This window comes from Nesoenas mayeri (assembly GCF_963082525.1).
Source record: "Nesoenas mayeri genome assembly, chromosome: 1".
Lineage (NCBI taxonomy): Eukaryota > Metazoa > Chordata > Aves > Columbiformes > Columbidae > Nesoenas > Nesoenas mayeri.
The window spans coordinates 202633769-202651903 of record NC_137541.1 but is presented as its reverse complement, the minus strand read 5'-3'; the positions used below and the strand labels follow the sequence as shown (position 1 = coordinate 202651903).

Below are 18135 nucleotides of genomic sequence, written 5' to 3'. Positions count from 1 at the left end.
TCCAAGGTCAACTTAGCTTTTTAGGAATGTGAAAATAAGACATGCAATAGAAGTCCAGCTCAAACTTAGCTTTAGAGTCACAGTTGGGGAACTTTGTAACCAGGGTAATTCTGATTACAAAAAGCTGTAAATCCAAAAGTAATTTGTCCACATTTCTCTGACCTGCCAGAGAAAATGTAGTAGGGTTCAGTAAATAAGCAAGTCTAGGGAATGAATTCTTCCTCTTCATGGAAATGAGATGTGGTCCTATAAGCTAAGCCTGCGATGCAGCCTTCCTCCTCTTGCTTTACTGGTGTTGATTTCTCTCAATCCAGCCCGTCTGGTCCTTTACAAGAACATTTAATGCTACTGGCAGCAGTAACATCCACAGTTAGTTGCAATTCAAGAAATATAAGCTCTGATGCTAGTTGACAGTTCAAATCAAAGTAATGTTTTACAAGTTTGCCATTTAATATTCCAGCAGCCAATTTTTTGAGCCTTGTAGGAAGCTTAAAAAAAAACCTCACCTTTTTCCCATGCCTTCATCCTAAAATATCCTTCTTTATAGGCAATTTGCTAGCCAAAGTTCCAGTATAACCAAAATTGGGCATGAGTTAAATCTAAGCAGCATCCTCTAGCTATATAAATCCATGTCATAGAAATGAAATATTAGACAGACCACAATTTTTGACATGCACCAACATGTTCAGAAAACCACACTGTTGGATTTTGAAGGCCTAATTCCTCCCAGGATTATTTTCTTTAGGGATTTCTGCAATGAAAACATATTTTATAGTTTCCTGTTGTGTATAGACTGTAGCAGTGTATCTTTCCATTCGTACATGCCAGAGTGCTGCTTTCTCCTTTCGACCATTGGGTTCCTCCTCTGTGTTAGGTTTATTAAAAAGCAATGTTAAAATTGAAAATGGAATGGAATGGAATCTCTGTGCATGTACCTGTGTATATGTGTGCACATACACATAAAATCTTTTTCTAAATACTCCACCCAGCCTTTTTAGGAGTGAGGATGAATGATTTTTAGAGAGTCTTAGATTTACTTATCCTTTACTGATAACGTCTATTACTGTGGCCATCCTGCCTTTTTGTTTCTTCAGCTAGTAAATTTTCCTCCCCATATCCCAATACAAAGATCTTTGCATGTGTAGTACATCTCTGCCTCGTGGTTTTTTAGTCTTCTGTTCTTCTCTGGAGCAAATAAATGTGTGGAGCTGTACGTCTTAATAGTGACCTCAATGAAACATTTTTCTTAGTGCAAGAGAGGACACTAATTCAAGTTTGCACACCTTTCTGTCAAGATGGCCTTGGGTTTTTCGTCATACTTGCTCTTTTACTCTCTGTAAAAAAGTGCGAATTATGCTATCATACGTGCTCTAGGTCATACCGTCATCTGTTCAAGTGCGGTGCTGCTTTTGTATTTTATCATTAGTGGCAGCACGAGTGCCTATTTCATTTTTGGAGGGTGATAAATTTTATTTATTTCAAGCATGTTTCTTGATGGCTTCAGGTAAAGTAGTACAGAGTGCTGTAGAAAACTCTGAACTCCCTCACACCCGCACAAACTAAGCAGGGTCTGAAACTCTTTGGAGCACACCAAGCAAAGCAGGAACTGTGCTGGTATTTCACTGGGATTCAGCCTCTTTTCCAGAGCAGAAAGGAGCCCAAACTCCATTTGGTGCAGAATATACCGCATTCAAATGTCTCTGTTGTGGAGAGGACAAGTGATAGCTGTGGGATCCTGGGAACATTTCAGATTGAGTAATGAGACATACTGCTGACACATTTCTCTCTGCAATCCACTTAGCTGAGATATCTGTGCTTCCCTAAAGGGTTTGTAAGTTCCACTGCTAGAAATGGCTGAGACGTTTCTTTACATATGTATTTTGCAAATGCTTTTGGGAAGTTCTTTGAAGAGGTCTTCAGAATTACTGATGCTATGAAAATATGTATAGCAATAAGTTATGGTTTTTGGCTCTTATATGTGGTTTTTATTTTGGTTTTTTTTTTTTTTTTTTCCTGGATTACATTAGGCAAAGGACTCTGGGAAGCCTCAGCAGGTTTCCCACACCTATGTTCAGGTGAGAGTTATTGAAGAGAGCATTCACAAACCGACTGCCATTCCACTGGAGATTTTCATTGTCACCATGGAAGATGATTTTCCAGGGGGAGTCATTGGGAAAATTCATGCCACAGATCAGGACGTGTACGATGTCCTCACGTATACGCTAAAATCAGAGCAGAAAAGTTTGTTCAAGGTCAGCAGCCATGATGGGAAGATCATTGCCCTTGGAGGGCTCGATAACGGCAAGTATGTCCTGAATGTCTCTGTCAGTGATGGCCGGTTCCAGGTGCCCATCGATGTTGTGGTCCACGTTGAGCAATTGCTACAGGAAATGCTGCAGAACACAGTTACCATCCGTTTTGAGAACATTTCCCCTGAAGATTTTGTGGGCCTTCACATGCACGGGTTCAGGCGTACCTTGCGAAACGCAGTGCTCTCCCAAAAACAAGACAGCCTACACATCATCAGTATTCAGCCGGTGGCAGGCAGCAATCAGCTTGACATGCTGTTTGCGGTTCAGATGCACAACGGTGGTTTCTATAAGCCTGCCTATTTGATTCAGAAGCTTACCAATGCAAGGAGACACTTGGAAAATGTGATTCGTATTTCTGCTATCCTGGAGAAGAATTGCTCTGGACTGGATTGTCAGGAACAGCACTGTGAGCAAAGTCTGTCTATTGATTCGCATTCCTTGATGACCTATAGCACAGCACGAATTAGTTTTGTGTGCCCACGCTTTTACAGGAATGTGCGCTGCATGTGCAATGGTGAGTACTGCTCCCTGTCCCCCTCCCATCTTTACACATTATGCTCTAGGATCGGTTTTATTCTCTGATGCAGATTAGAAGGGGCATTTCAATTCAGTCCGTTAAGGCACGACTGGCTGATGTATTGTGGGAATTGATTTCTCAGGCTCGGGAAGAATTGTTCATGTTTACTGATGTAAATGGAAGTTGATGAACTTTGGCCTTTTACGACAAAGACCGCTTTCCTGGAGGCCCGGTAATCAGAGCCATCAACCAGCTTCCAGGGGAGGGGAAGGAAGGGAAGAGGAGAGGGAGGGATGTGGTTTCCCACCGCCTCGGTGCCACCACTGAAATAAACCACAGCAGAACAGCCTGGTCTGCAGCGATGCACCAGCAGCCTCCAAGGAAAAGGACCCCTGACCAGAGCCGTGCAGGTGGAAAGGCCTTTTCCAGTCCCATTATTGCAGAGACGCACGAAAACCAATGAAGTATTTTATTAAGTAACTGCAAGCAAGCACTGTTACTGACCTTTAACACTACAATAGGTGACAGGGTGGTGTTTTGTCTGCGTTTCAGGCTGCTCCACGCTTTGGCATGGATTTCACATGGGCAAGTATGACAAATAGACCCGAGAGCCCATCTTCCTTATGATTCTGCACTTGGAGGATAAAACCTCAGGCAGTTATAATAATAGCTCTGTTTCTTTTGTTTGCCAGGCTGTTTGGTCCTCATTCCACTTCATTTAAGAGTGGAGTAAAAAGCTGCTGTAAAATCAATACATCTAAGTCTCCCTCATCTTAAGCACACATGCACACAATCACACACAGAGCAGTACGAGAATTCAGCAGCCGTGTCTCTCAGTAGCCAGCCTTTGTTTCTGCAGCATTCAGCAGTACTTTGTGTCTTACCATCGACCTCAGCGGGGATGAAAATAGGCAGAAATTGCATAAAACTTAACCAGTAATCGTTGTCTCCTGCAGCACATGAATAATAATGCCATAGAAGTTCTGTAAAAATATCAGAATCTTAGGTATTTTCATGTACGTCCAAGAGCAGACTGGTCAGTTTTTAAGTAATAGTGTTATAAGTTTCAAACAGATGTATCTATTATAACAATAGTCACCATTTTGTTACACATGAAAGGCTCCGAAATAAAGGATTTTCACAGGTTTTAAAGGGACAGTGCTGCAATATCCTCCAGATGAGTCCAGGAGCCAGTGCAGGAGCATCATCTGCAAAACTCTTTTATGTTATCTAAATCATAGCTTTGTCTCATTTTCTTAACAAGAAATCACAAATCCTCATCTCCGTGGGGATAGTGATAGCCCTCCCTGTCAGAAACTGCTTTTCTGGCAGACAAAATTTTCACTGTTTGTAATTTCATTTCACTACTTATTAAAGTCAATAATGATATATTACTCCCTTCAGATCTTAATAGTATGTGCATCTGCCTCATAATCCCTTAGTTTAGCTCCTAAGAACAACTTTGCAATGCAGTACATTTCTGATCCAGCAGCTTACTCTCTTTTTCTCCCTGCACAGCAAGTTTGCTCTGGAAGCACAAAAAATCAGCTGGGACAGAGATTTCCAGATGTTTCTGTCATGTACCAGTCAGTCCTCAAAGCAGCTGGCGGGCTGCTGGAGCGGCAGCGTGGTTGTGCAGGCTGGCTGTGCTCACAGCCTCTGGACCATTTAGAGACTCACAGAATCACTGTGGTTGGAAGAGACCCTCAGGATCATCAGGTCCAACCATAACCTAACTCTAGCACTAAACCATGTGCCTAAGAGCCTCATCTAAGAGTCTTTTAAACACCTTCCAGGGATGGTGACTCCACCACTTCCCTGGGCAGCCTGTTCCAATGCCTCACAAACCTTTCCGTGAATAAATTTTTCCTAATATCCAATCTAAACCTACTCTGGTGTGACTTGACACCATTTCCTGTTGTCCTATCACTTACTACTTGGGAGAAGAGACCGACACCCTCCATGGTACAACCTCCTTTAAGGCAGTTGCAGACAGTGATAAGGTCTCCCCTCAGCCTCCTTTTCTCCAGGCTGAACAGCCCCAGTTCCCTCAGCTGCTCCTCATCACACTTGTGCCCCAAGTCCTTCACCAGCTTCGTTGCCCTTCTCTGAACTCAGTCCAGCACCTCAGTGTCTTTCTTATAGTGAGGGGCCCAAAACTGAGCACAGTATTCGAGGTGCGGCCTCACACAGCCCTCACATGGCTTGCAGGCTGCTGTGTGGGAGCAGTTGCAACAGGCAGCTTGTCCTGGTCCAGCTGGAAAGCTGGAAGGGTTCCAACCGCTCCCCTTCGAGCCGCTGTGTGCTGATTTCCCTTGGGTGGCTCACAAGACTTGGGATGGGGTTGGGCATGACCATTTCACCATCCAGCCTGTAACAAAGAAGTTGTCCAGAGCTGCTGGTTTAACTATAACTACCGGAGAGGTGAGAGCATTGGTGCCTCTTACTTGCACAGAAATAAGAGATCTTGGTGGGAAGTAAAAAAAAATCTGTGCTGTGCCCTTCTCCACGTTAGTTTCAGCCTCTTCTATTGTTTTTAATTAAAGGACCCACAAGAAAAGTCTTGGTATTTACGTAAATACACAGACAAACACTGTTTTATCGCATAGGAGGTAACACAGACTTCTGAGGGCATATTAATTAGAGAATGTATGTGTAGTTTTGCTTTCATGAAGGCTAAAGACTAAGCCCAGTAAAAGAGTTAGAAAAATGCAAATACTTCTTTGATCAGTAGTTCTTGTACATGCACGTAACTGCAGCAAGTCAGGAAAAAGTGCACAAAATACTAGAATAAATTTCTTCTGACTTGTTAACCAAAACAGCATTAGCAAGATATTATCAGTATAATAAAAGTATTATACTTCTTTTGTTACTAGGATAGTTTTATGATCCAGTCCAGTAAATATTAATAGCTTGAATTATGACAAAGCCATTAAAATATTGCATATGTTTCCAGAGATCTGATTCAATTATGACCGAGAAAGCTTGAGTTTGAACTAATTCTCTCATTCTTGAAATATGTATCATACTTGGAGTGTTTTTCCCACTGGCAGATGTCACAGATATGCACAATTTATGCATGCCAGCTGTGCATAACTTACCTAGATTACCTTTGTGAGCAAACTGAGTTATCTAACATGAAAATGCAGGGAAGCTGTGGAGTGGGCAGTGGGTGAACTTTGGGGCTTCAGCAGCTCAGCTCTGGAAGGACAAGTTCGAAAGTTCAGATGCATCAATCTAAGCCTTTACAATCAATAAAATTGAACTAAAGAGTTTTCTAATAACAGACTGTCTCCTTAGATTTCTGGCTCATATGCTTGTGTTTATATGAAAAATACTGTAACAAACTGGGGTTTGTTTCAGTGTGGCTATAGGGGCTCCGCAATTGCCCGTCTCCCACCACATGATGTGAAGTATGCAAACATCTCTCAGCGCTTGTGGGAAATAAAGATAGGAGGACCAGAATAAATTTATTCATGTAAAATAGTTCTGACATTCTTATTTTTCAGAAGCAAAAATCTATTCTGCATTTTTATTTTTCATGTAATTCTCTTGTGCTGAGACAAAGATACAGGGAAGAAGCAGGCTTTGTTGAGACTACTTTGCTATGGAGCTGTTCTGCATTATAATCTTATGAAAGTGAGATTACAGTAATATGTTTATGGGAAAGGACTAGATTGAAGTCACCTTGACAAATGTAGGTATATATCTACATCTGAACTGGTCATTCCAGGCCCCATCTGCAGACAGTGGAAAGAATGAGGTATTTTTAATGATGTTATACATCTCTCCCTAGATGTCTAGAATCAGTCGGATGAATCATGCCCTGAAGTTAGATGAGATGAATTTCATTTCAAGTGTTTAATATGGTTCTGGCTTAATAGTTTGAAAGAATTTTTTCTAATAGACCCAGAAGTGTTCAGCAAATGTGCAGACACTCACATCCACGTTATTTAATCAAGTGAATAGCAATCCTGGACCACTTTCTCATGAAACCATGCAATTCATACTCTGTGGAGCCACTTCTAGTGTTTTGTGAATGTTCAGACAAAAGGAAATGGTAGACTGTGATGATCTGCTCATAATATGGGACTTAGTCTTCAGAGGTGGTGTGTGTCCTCAGCCCCACAGAGCACATGTTGCCTCTTAAAGAGTACTGGGTGTTTTGCACGATTGGGCATCAAGAACCCAATTCGTACATGTACAACACACCTTTTCCAGTTTTCAGGAATCACACAAATACTAATGAGCCTTGAGTTGTCCTGGTGAGGTAGCCAGAAGATCGAAGGTGTCCTGTCTATGATTGACAACAAAGAACTGCAGATAAATTGAATAGATTTGATTTTGCTGTAGTTCTTTTAGTGTTGCCCTTGAATAAGGAGAGATGTTTCTCCATGTGAATATCACCCGTTTAAGGCCCACACTGAGAATGTACCATATGGTATAAAACCTGAGAGAAGTGAAGCAGAAACATGAGAACTGTAGAACTGGGGCAAGTGGGAATTGCTCTCTAACACTCAAGGGGTCTTAAAGGAAGCTGTGATCAAGGAGTGGCTGGAACAGGTCAAATACCTCAGTTTGTCTAAACCCGGGAGGGAATCTGATTCATTAGGACATACAATGTGACACACACTTTTCCAGGGACACTTGAGCTAACTGAAACCCATAGTTCTGTTGTGCAGAAACAAGTTTGTGGTATCTGCACTTCTCTATATACAATTATCTTTGCTTACAATACCTGGTCACCATGCTGCAAAAATAAACCAGATTGCGATTCCTGAATTGACTGTCCTCCCTCTCCACTAACGTAATTATTAAACTGTTTTAAAGGTAACAGTTTGGAGCTTTGCTTTATTTGCTTTCCGGGACTTTGACTTTCAGTAGTCACCTTTACCTTTCAAGCAGACTTTTTTTAATATTCGCACAGATTTAGAAGAATGGGCTCAAAAAAAAAACACTAAATATCTCAAGGCTCAAGTTAAACTTGTTAAAGCGTTCAGTTTTCGAAACCTGTTTACATTCCTGCAAGTGATCGTTCTCTGGATGGACACAGATTAAATAAGTGTTTCATTTTGCAATGGAAGAGTGTTTTCTTCCTCAGTATACTAGTAGGGAGATGGTAATGCTTTTACATATTTTTAGAGAATTAAACTGAAAATTATCTGTCAAAATCAAGGAGGTCTATTCCACCTTTTCCTGCCATGCACTGGCTGACATTAGCTCATGTATCTCTTTGATACCTTGTAGAGAACAACTTTATTATTACCAGCATGAGTTTCAGGGGAATGCTATGGATTGCCTGGACTTGCCTGCAGAAAACAAAATCGATCAATTCAAATCCATATTTCTCAAATCTCTTATTGGCTGGTAAATAGACTGCTCTTTGGAGTGGAAATGCAACATTAGAATAATTTTATTTAAACTCAGGCTGTAAACCTTTGATGTGGACAATGTAGCCTTGAACGATTTCACAATTTTGCTCTGCATACTTGTGAAATCATCCTGAAAGTGCGTGTTAGCTGGGGCAATGCAATAATGCAGATTTGTACCTTATGTACTCATAACCATATAGACAGGCATAAAGCATTTCTTCTCCCAAGTCTGAATATTTTAAAACTTTTGTGACAGCTATGAAATTCTGCTGCAGCGGGATGAATAAAAAGTTGATTTGCTTGTGGTTTACCAGAAGAAGTGTTCTTGGCCTGCAAGGATAAGCAGTTCCATAGTGTATCCCCGCAGTTGCACTAAATACATTAGATCCTTTCCATATATTTTCTTATGGTAGAAGGATGACTCCAAAGTACAAATCAGAGTTTGAGTCAGCTAGGAAGACTGACAGAGATGGATAACAAAGGAAGTTATTGCTTTATTGCTTCGTGTCAAAGATAGTCATAGGTTAGGTGATGTGAAAATTTGCAGAGCTGCATTTGGAAATCTCAGTGCCCCTTTGTGCTGCACATTGATGAGCTGTGGGGCTTTCGTCCAAACAGCTCGTCTGTCAGCTACACAGAGGCTCACTTGAATTACAGCCCCACGAAAGGTTTGAGCGTGTTCAGAGGGGAAATATACTCTGCGTACAGCAGAATGCTCTGTATTTGTCACATAAGAAGGAATTAAAATAGTCAAAAGAACCAAATAGAAAATGCAAGGCAGCCTATAGAATATTTAATCACTTGTTATAATTTCGGAAATAATTATTACTTGCCATTGAATTCCAAAGCATGAGGGCTTTCCCGCCCCCCCAAAAGAAAAGTAAAAAAGCTATAGAAAACATCATATCTCTCTTAAATTCTACAGACTTTACATTTAAATAGAGTATAGTTCTCTGGTGCAGAACCCTATTAAATGACATTTGTTTCTTGATTCCATAAGGCTTAAAATGTGACTGTACATTGCAGCTGTTATTCCCGATAATGTTACCTACTAAAGTGATTAATAAAGATTGCCATGCATCATTTTCTAACAGTGCTACAGGCAGTACTTTAAATCGTTTACTGCATAGACCTCTCAAACAAATGTTTGACAAAGGAGGGGAGGATGTTAAAGATTAAATTGACTGTGCTGTACATCAAGCAAGACATTTACAGTCATTGCCATATTTGTAGTCAACCCATGTCCACTTTGAAACCCACAGTAGTAATTTTTCTTTTTCCAGAAAATACTTACAGTGCCAGATAATTTCAGCTATGCTTACTACGAGCCCTTCTTGCCTTGTACTGAAGTGTGAGAGCAATAAGATTCTTTCTTTCATTAATGTCAGAGATATGCTCTCTGACAGGTTGATTTCTTCCTTTATAAATTGTAAATAAAATACACATGCTCAAAAAACTAAAGCAGTTTTTGAATATTATAAAGGTCCTGTAATAAACAAGAACTGCCAGTATTCAGAAAGTGATGGGTAGGAAGGTGCTGACTTTTTATTGTTAAAATCATCACCTGCATGTATTAAGTAAATGAATTTGACAAGCAAAACAAGAGGCTCCTCTCCATTCCCAGCAACCGGCTTTCACTCTGCTGGAGCTCTGGCTGCAGATCAACAGAAGCAAGGGCAGGAATCCCTTTTTTCCTCCACTTAAAGACTTTAATCGCATCCACACACAGGTGTCCAAAGGAAGAAGCTGACCCTGCTTCTGCCAGCTTCCTTCTTGCACCCAAGAAAAGGCTGTTGCAGAAGTCCTGAGAATTCATATATTAAGGAGCAATAGTTGTATCATGCTTTGAATTATTTGTAGACAGTGTTTGCAAATCTTTTAAGATTAGGGCAATCAGAACAGATCTATTTAGACACCTTTAGACATTTTAGACAAACCCCATGGAATGCTAGTAGTTCATTTGACACCGACAGGCCCTTGGCATGCTCAGCTTGATTGGTGTTAAGAATTTAGGAGGTTTTGAAAAACCTTAATGTAATTGCATCACACAAATAGTTGAAGCAAAATTAAAACTCACTATTCCTCTGTCCCTTCAGATTACTTCCCTTATGAAGTTAGTGGTAGTTCTGTATTCACCTGTTCTTGGGCAAGATTGGATTCCATATTAATAAAAGATTTTTGAGGAAGAGCCGACACTACTATTTGAAATAATTTTATCCAAATTATGTTCTTCCTCAAATACAAAAGGACGTGGATGTTTTGCCCAATTTATAATTATAAATTGCAGCTGGCTATTTAGAATATTAAGCTGCTTCTTTCTTCAGTTATGTAATGACAACTAATACAGTCAACTTATTTTTGGTTTTCAGAATTTCTTCGAGTTCTTTGTGTTCAGAGCAAGTCATCCACTTTTCTTTTCCTGGGCATGTGCAGTTTCAGGTGTAATGGTACCTGTGTACTCACAACCAGAAGAAAGGAGGATAGATTTTGGCAGCCTGGGCAAGGTACACAATAGGATTTGAGATCTCAGATATGTCAGGAGGAACATGGGGACAGAGCAAGTTTGCCTGTGCTGTGCGATCAGGCTGGCAGCATGTCCTGTGCAGTACGAGGATGAAAAGCCCAGCTGTCACTCTGTATCCCAGGAATGGCTGTTTCTTATTTTGTCTCCTAGAGAACTCTACCTCCTTAAATTAGCTTCTCATGGGTGTGCTGGGGCAAAAGGAGCGCATAGTTTCAGTCATTTGTTTCCTCATATCTCTAAATCCCCTGCACAGGAGGCTTTGTGAGAAGATGAATGGCCTGAGAGTAACCACATGAATTATAAACCAGTTACTGCTCATAGTAGTTGGTTTTTATAATACATTGCCATGGGTTTTAGGGCAGCCTTTCAAGAAGAACCATAACAGTTTTTCTACGTACTTGTCCAAAGGACGTCTCTTCCATGAAGGTTATTATTGTTAAGCCATTCTTTGCTTGTACTGAAGTGTGAGATCAATAATTGTCTTTTATTACTCTTGTAGGGCTGAACATCATGCTTTACACTGTGTATACGTGACAGTATGTTAACTTATTGCAGGAGGACTCTGCCCAGGGTCTAACGATCCCTGTCTGGAGAAGCCGTGCCCAGGGGACATGCAGTGTGTGGGCTATGAAGCCAACCGGAGACCGTTCATCTGCCAGTGCCCACCAGGAAAGCTTGGCGAGTGCTCAGGTGTGTGTCACAGCACTAAAGGGGGGTGTACTTGAACAACAAGGTGCTGCCATTCTCATTCTGTAATTAGAGGTACCACTGAAGTCAACAGAAGATCATAGAATCATACAGTAGTTTGGGTTGGAGGGGACTGTCAAAGCTCATCTAGTCCAACCCCCTGCCATGAGCAGGGACATCTTCACCCAGATCAGGTTGCTCAGAGCCCCGTCCAGCCTGGCCTTGAATGTCTCCAGGGATGGGGCATCCACCACCTCTCTTGGAAATCCGTTCCAGTGTTTCAGCACCCTCATTGTAAAAAATTTCTTCCTCATGTCTGGCCTGAATCTCCCCTCTTTCAGTTAAAAACTGTTTGTCCTGCCATAACAAGCCGTGCTAAAAAATCTTTCCCCATCTTTCTTGTAGGCCCCTTTTAAGTATTGAAAGGTCATAATAAGGTCTCCCTGGAGCCTTCTCTTCTCCAGGATGTACCGCTTAACCCTCCTCAGCACTGACACTGGTGCATCTGTTTATAAGCCTGTGAAATACTTGTTTATGGGGCTGTATGGAGACCATGATGCAGTTTCCATTGGGAAATTCCCACTGACTTGGTTGAATCCCAGATCAGTAAAACAAGCTGCTGAGAAAACACGACTGTTATGCCAGATGTTTTCCTGCCATGGGCAAAGCTCTATAATTAGCTCTTCTGGTTATGATTTAGATTACCAAAATTCCAATCTTTATTAGTTAAAAGACTACATCATCCCAAGAAGAAAGCTTTACAACAATTGTTCATTAATATAATACCCTGTCTTATTTTCGGGGAAACAGAGTAGTAGGTGCCAACTTTTTTTCCTATCGAAGTTTGGTTTGGTTTATTTCTTCCTAGATATTCTCATTATTTCTATAAATTCTGTAATTAACTTGACAGTTGAGGAATTATTTAAGGTGTCACTAAAAGAACATGTGTCTTTTCAAAATGGTTATTTCAGGCCACACTTCCCTTAGCTTTGCTGGGAATAGCTACATTAAATACCGGGTTTCTGAAAATAGCAAGAAAGAGGAATTCAAGTTGGCTCTCCGTCTGCGAACCCTGCAAAGCAATGGGATTATAATGTACACCAGAGCGAATCCCTGTATAATTCTGAAGGTAATTAAAATAACTTATCTTTTCCACAGTTGTTTTTCTTGATTATATGTTTTCTGTTAGCTCACAATTTGGGGAATGCTGTTCTCATTTCAGCTGTAGATTGAGAAGATGAAGTCTGATCTGTTTCTTGCTAACAGGGAAAAACAGCAATTTCCACAATAGCAGCAGCAACAACAATCAAAAAAGCAGCTTGTTAGTGGTACCGCACTTGGAAAAATGCTCCATTGGGTGCTGTTCGTTATAAGAACATTATGTGTGTCTGCATGCAGGAGCCAATTCGCACAAGATGTAAGATTTGGCCATTTATATGACCATAGAGGCAAAATGATGCGTGCTGAAATAGCTGTTCTTCCCCTGTGCCCATGCCTGTGGTTAGAGGATATGCCCTCACTGCTGTCCATTTAATTCCAGAAACCAACTGCTTAGAATGTTTCTCCTACTGAATATGAAGACTTCTTCACTTTTTAGATTAAGGTTATTTATGCCAGAGCCTTATGCTTGGCTTTTAGGTAGGGCAGGATCTGCTTTTGCAGTGGGTATGTCCTTTTCCTAGGTATGGCCCTTGGCTTCCATAAGAGTAGAGCTTAAAAAGAAGCGAAGCGTTACATTCAGCATGTTTTTTGAAGAAATGGCATCACTTAAAAGATCAGAAATTGCTTGAGGTTTGTTTGTGAAGGTCATTTAGCAGAGGAACATCAAACCAAGGTCTCACAGAGGTGCTCTATGGCAGACAAATGGCATTATGCTCAAGGGATGTAACCCTAGCAGGTCTCTTCAGGGATGGCAGCTGATTCATGAACTGTACTTTTGGGATCCCTGAGATTCTTTCAAGTAAGTTACACTTAGACTTTCCAAGCATATGTTTCTTTGATTTGTAAACCAGAGGTAAGGCCATTTTTTTTTTAACCAGGTATGTATGTTGTGAGATAAGGAGGTGCTCAGAAATGAGGCCATTAAGGAGATTAATTAGAAGTCTATAAATGTGAAGTTGTTATCATTTGAGCATTGCTTTCAATTAAATTAAACATGAGGAGGAGCTTTCCAAATAGAGGATGAAGAATGGGATCCTGTCCTCTTCTGAGCACTCTGGCATCATTCCAGCAAAGCACTTAATCGCTTGCTTAACTTCCTGTATTTGAATGCAATTGGAAATACTCACATACCTTAATTTTAAACATGGACTTAAGTATCTGCCGGATTTGCACCAGAGGGCCCAGCACCAACGCTGAGCTCCAAACACTGGCAGAGGTGGAAGAAATTTAGACGCACCACATAGTACAAGCCCATGGGAGAACGAGCAGAAAACGTGACCACTATTGGGGCATACAGTGGCACTGATTTTTTTTGAAGCAAGTCTCCCCCATCGCCGTCTATTTAAAAATTAATGCTGCAATATGGTTTTCAGTGTTTAAATGACCAGCTTAATTTTGGGAGCTCATACATTAGAGATAACTCCGGGGATGGGAATATTTCATAATCATAACACAGTGTCCTTCTTGAATGAATAATCAATTCCATAGAGCAAACTGCTTGTCTGCTACTTTGCTGAAAGCCTACCAGCTACACTGTGTTGATGCAATATAATAAGGGTGTTATTTATTCAGCTGTTTCAAATAAAGCATCTCATCCATCGATTTTGAGAGGTTGGCCATTTTTTTGGTTGTGTGCTCTGGCTTTTAAGACAATTGGAGCAAAATGAGATGCAGGTCAATGGCCTTTTCTTTTTCCTTTGAAAAGATTATGTGTGCCAAAACCAGAATCACCATTTCCTTTTTCCTATGTGACATCTATCTGCGTAAAGTAAGATTTAACAGTTAAAAGCGTTACAAGGCCATTGCAGAAGAGAATTCCACATGTTATTTCGTTTTTTTCAGTGAATATAACAGAAATTCAGCTTGTTTTGTGAAATTTAAAAGATTAAAAATAGGGAAGGAAGACTCTCATCATGCCAAAAATATAGTTGTTAAATGGTAAAAGGCAAGCATATGTTCTTCCATCCAGGCAGTTAATGTGAAACTTTGCATGTTTTAGTTAAGTGTGTATTATACATTTTAATGCATTACTGCTGCATGGCTTATGCTGGATAAGACTGAAGCTTGGATATGATCCCCGTTATGGCTGGAGTTGAAACGAGTAATATTTTAATTAAATACACTGTTTTACACAAACGAACCTGAAATGTAATTCGGCTAACGAAATATTTCCCCAGATAGATTAGTAGGCAGCACGCTGTATCCGTGGCGTGTGACTGCAGATGGACTGTGTGAGCCTAAGGGGGTCTCAGAGGAACCATTTGATCATTTTATTACCTATGTTGATACACAAATATGGATGTTAGCCAGACACCTTAGCCAGGCTAATATTCTAATATAATTTACAGTATGTGTTTGGCTCCATTTTGCTCAACAAATGAAACTGTTGAAACGTAACAGATTGCATCAGTTTTTGGAACCTTGGTCTGTTCTTTGTACTTCTCTATAGGTGAGGAATTTTGCGTCTGTAAGAGCACACATGCCTAAGGATGCGTTAACCTCTCTGTTCTAGAATTATAATGAGAGATACTGTAACTAAGCCTGGAAAGCTCTGAGAGATGGAAGCATGGGAATTGTTTGTCCGGGTAGGATGAAGCAGTATCTCTGCTTTTATCTTGGTGCAGACGTGTCTGCTGGCATCATAGGCTGCATTAGCGAGGGGCTGCAGAGTTTGCATCTCTCTGCTGTGAGATGGAGTAACTCAAGCTCTCTTACATCACACAGATGGCAGAAAAAGCAGTGGCACATGTTCAGTCCTGAACTGAGGCTCTGGTGCTATCAGCCCTCAACCAGGCCAGTCATCCCACTGACATTATTGTCTGGATAACTGCTGAGCCTGAGCAACAGCATTGGCCATTCATTGGATTTCCACACTGTTTGCTTGGATGTACCTCATTTACTAAGAAATTAACTTGAAGTTCAGCTTTTCTTGGTACTGAGGTCCAGGCTATAATCAACGAGCCCCTTTTGGGGCCTGAACAGTGTCCCCAACACCACAGAAAATCACGGGAACACCAGGGATTAATTCCCGAGTCAAAGATCTATGGTCGAATTCTGCATGCTTAGAAGTGGATACATCGTTTTGCCCTGTTGAGTGATGAAACCTTCTCCATGCTGCCCAGCTGTTCAGCAGACAGGACCTTTGCAGCCACTGCTCCTTGCAGGACATTTCTGCTCTTCTTCCTCCTTCTAGGGCCACAGGGCCGGCAGGGTATAAATACATTCTGCTTGCCCTGACACATCAAGGCCTGTGACCATCTGATTAAGGAACGTATTTTTATGATCCCATTGCTAGGGGTATCTAGGCATGTCACAGCATTTAATGTATGTATCTGTAACACAGTGGTGTGAGGTGGGGAAATGACGTTATCCCTCTTCCACTGATGGAGACCTGAAGCTAATGACTTGCTTGAGATCCCAGAGGAAGAGTGTTGCAGAGTGTGGATTCCCATGGATATCTATCATATCTTAGGCTAGTACTGTAAACGTCGGGCCATCCTTTCCAGCTTTCGCTCTAGCCTGAGGTGGAGGTTACTAGTGCTGTTTTAATAAAAGGGAGGAAACATAGTGTTTCAGGCAATATATATTTACTGTGTACGTCAGATAATCTGCTGGTAAAAAAAATAAAAGTGGATGAGAAAGATGTATAAAACATATTTTAATGGCAAATATTTTAGATGATCATTTCCCATATACAAATGGTGTAATATTTATCCCAGGTGCTCATACGTGGTGTTGTATTTATAAAGATAATTGGAAAAGCATGTTCTGTGAGTAAGGGTAATAGCCATGCAGGCAGTAGGTCCTTCAGGGTATAAGTAGTCTTAGGGGAGGTATATGTATATTATACGCAATCAGTAGAACATTTTCCACAGGAAAAAGCCTTTTGAATTAGAAGTAAGTTAACTGCTTATCCAATTATGGCTGTTTTTCAAAATGTAATAGGTTGGCATGTATTTTTCTTTTTGATTTGTATTCTTGTTGAGCCAGACCACACTTTCTGAGCAGTGCCTTCAAGGTTTGTGGACTATTTTGTTGTGCAGGGAGAAAAGAAACTACTGCTCCATCTCTGGAGAGAAACCAGCTCAGTTTATCAGGGCATCTTGTTTACTGAGATTCCTCCTGAGCAGATGCTTTAGGCCCAATTTCAATCTACAGAAATAGTTTACAGCTGAGTTTTGAGTCCTGTAAGAAAAAAATTAAATGAAAAATGATCCAGACATATTTTTCTATACACCCATTAGCCTTTTTTTGATTGAGTTGTAGGAGTACCAGGCAACATCCATCCCTCAAGCATGTTGTATTGCAATCATAGATGTCACTTCTCAGTTTCATCACAGCCTATGGGTCAAGAACTTCAAAATAGTTAGCTGCCCATAGCAGGGGACTAAATCTTGTTCTTCTAGCTCTTTCTACATGTGTATTCCTTTAACACCCCTCATATCATGCAAAGTAAGTAGGTACATTTACAGGGAGCCTGTCGCATGCTTAGCATCTCTGTGTGTCCCCCTCCAAACAACTGCAGAGTGTTGGAGTGGTGTGGTTTACACCCGACTGCCCAGTGTGACTTGGCTTGAGGTTACAGCCCAGTCCTAATTCAGTTGGTCAAGAGACTGAGGTCTGGAAAGGAGAAGGAAATCCAGAGATCATCAGAAGTCAGTATTTTACCCTTAGCTTTCCTCCAGGTAGTTTTGTGAACCTCCAGGGCAGTAAAATGCTGATAATGACACAACAGCACAGTCTGCTCCTGTAGATTAACAGTATCCTGTTTACCTTCAAGCCACATCAGAGAGCTTGACAGAGAAGAGTTTGAGCACCAGTTCAGACACATGCCAAGGAATGTCTTTAGCTAATGCAGTTTTAAACTGTTCATGCCAGAAACAGCCAAAAATGGCCAAAGACAGATGGACACAATGCAGCATGTTCACATCTGCATTAGTCATGCCAGTTTAGCAGGCCACCAAAGCTCTGGAGGGGTCTTCCATTGACAGCTATGGCAACTCTGCTTTGCTGGAGGAGGGCAATAGGTTTGTGTTACAGATAAACCAGTGAGAGCACAATGTGCGCTGCAGGGAAGGATGAAAAAGGACACAGCGCCTGAACTTTTCAGGGGGATAAATAATGGGACGAAACTGTCTTGAGATGGGGTTTGCAGAAATAAATACTTCCTAGAGCATGACATAAAGGTAAAATAATTGCAAGAGCTTTCAGAGAGCTTGAATCCAATTAATGTGTCATAAGAAATTATTTCCAGCCTTGTCAGCCATTTTAAACTTATCTGCCATCTGTTAAAGTAACCTAAAATCTTTGAGTAAACTACTAATTGGGGAAGCAGCACTTCATACCTATTCCCTCACTCTGCATTTTGCCTGCCCTAGCAGGCTGGCACAGATTTTCCCTTTATGAGGACCTCAGATGGGTGAAAGGCAGGAGAGAGAGTGAGAAATCCTAACAATTCCTCTGAAGTCATGAACCCAGCTTGAATACCAGGAAAGGAAGAAAAGTAGGAGCCATCTTATGTCATTGACGAGGTATACCCAGAACAGGTAGTATAGCATGCTA

At 41.0% G+C, this 18135-nt stretch overlaps 1 protein-coding gene across 4 annotated transcripts in view; it reads left to right on the top strand.

The window, feature by feature from the left end:
* The window catches only part of FAT3 (FAT atypical cadherin 3), a gene marked incomplete at its 5' end in the record, with an annotated part of 320867 nt that overhangs the window by 281196 nt on the left and 21536 nt on the right, over positions 1 to 18135 (top strand). For all 4 annotated transcript variants that reach the window (XM_080342231.1, XM_080342229.1, XM_080342230.1 and 1 more), the window contains 3 exons: positions 2028 to 2826; positions 11281 to 11415; positions 12384 to 12541. In XM_080342231.1, coding sequence (XP_080198357.1) covers positions 2028 to 2826; positions 11281 to 11415; positions 12384 to 12541 — 1092 coding nt within the window. The remainder of the gene's footprint in view (positions 1 to 2027; positions 2827 to 11280; positions 11416 to 12383; positions 12542 to 18135) is intronic.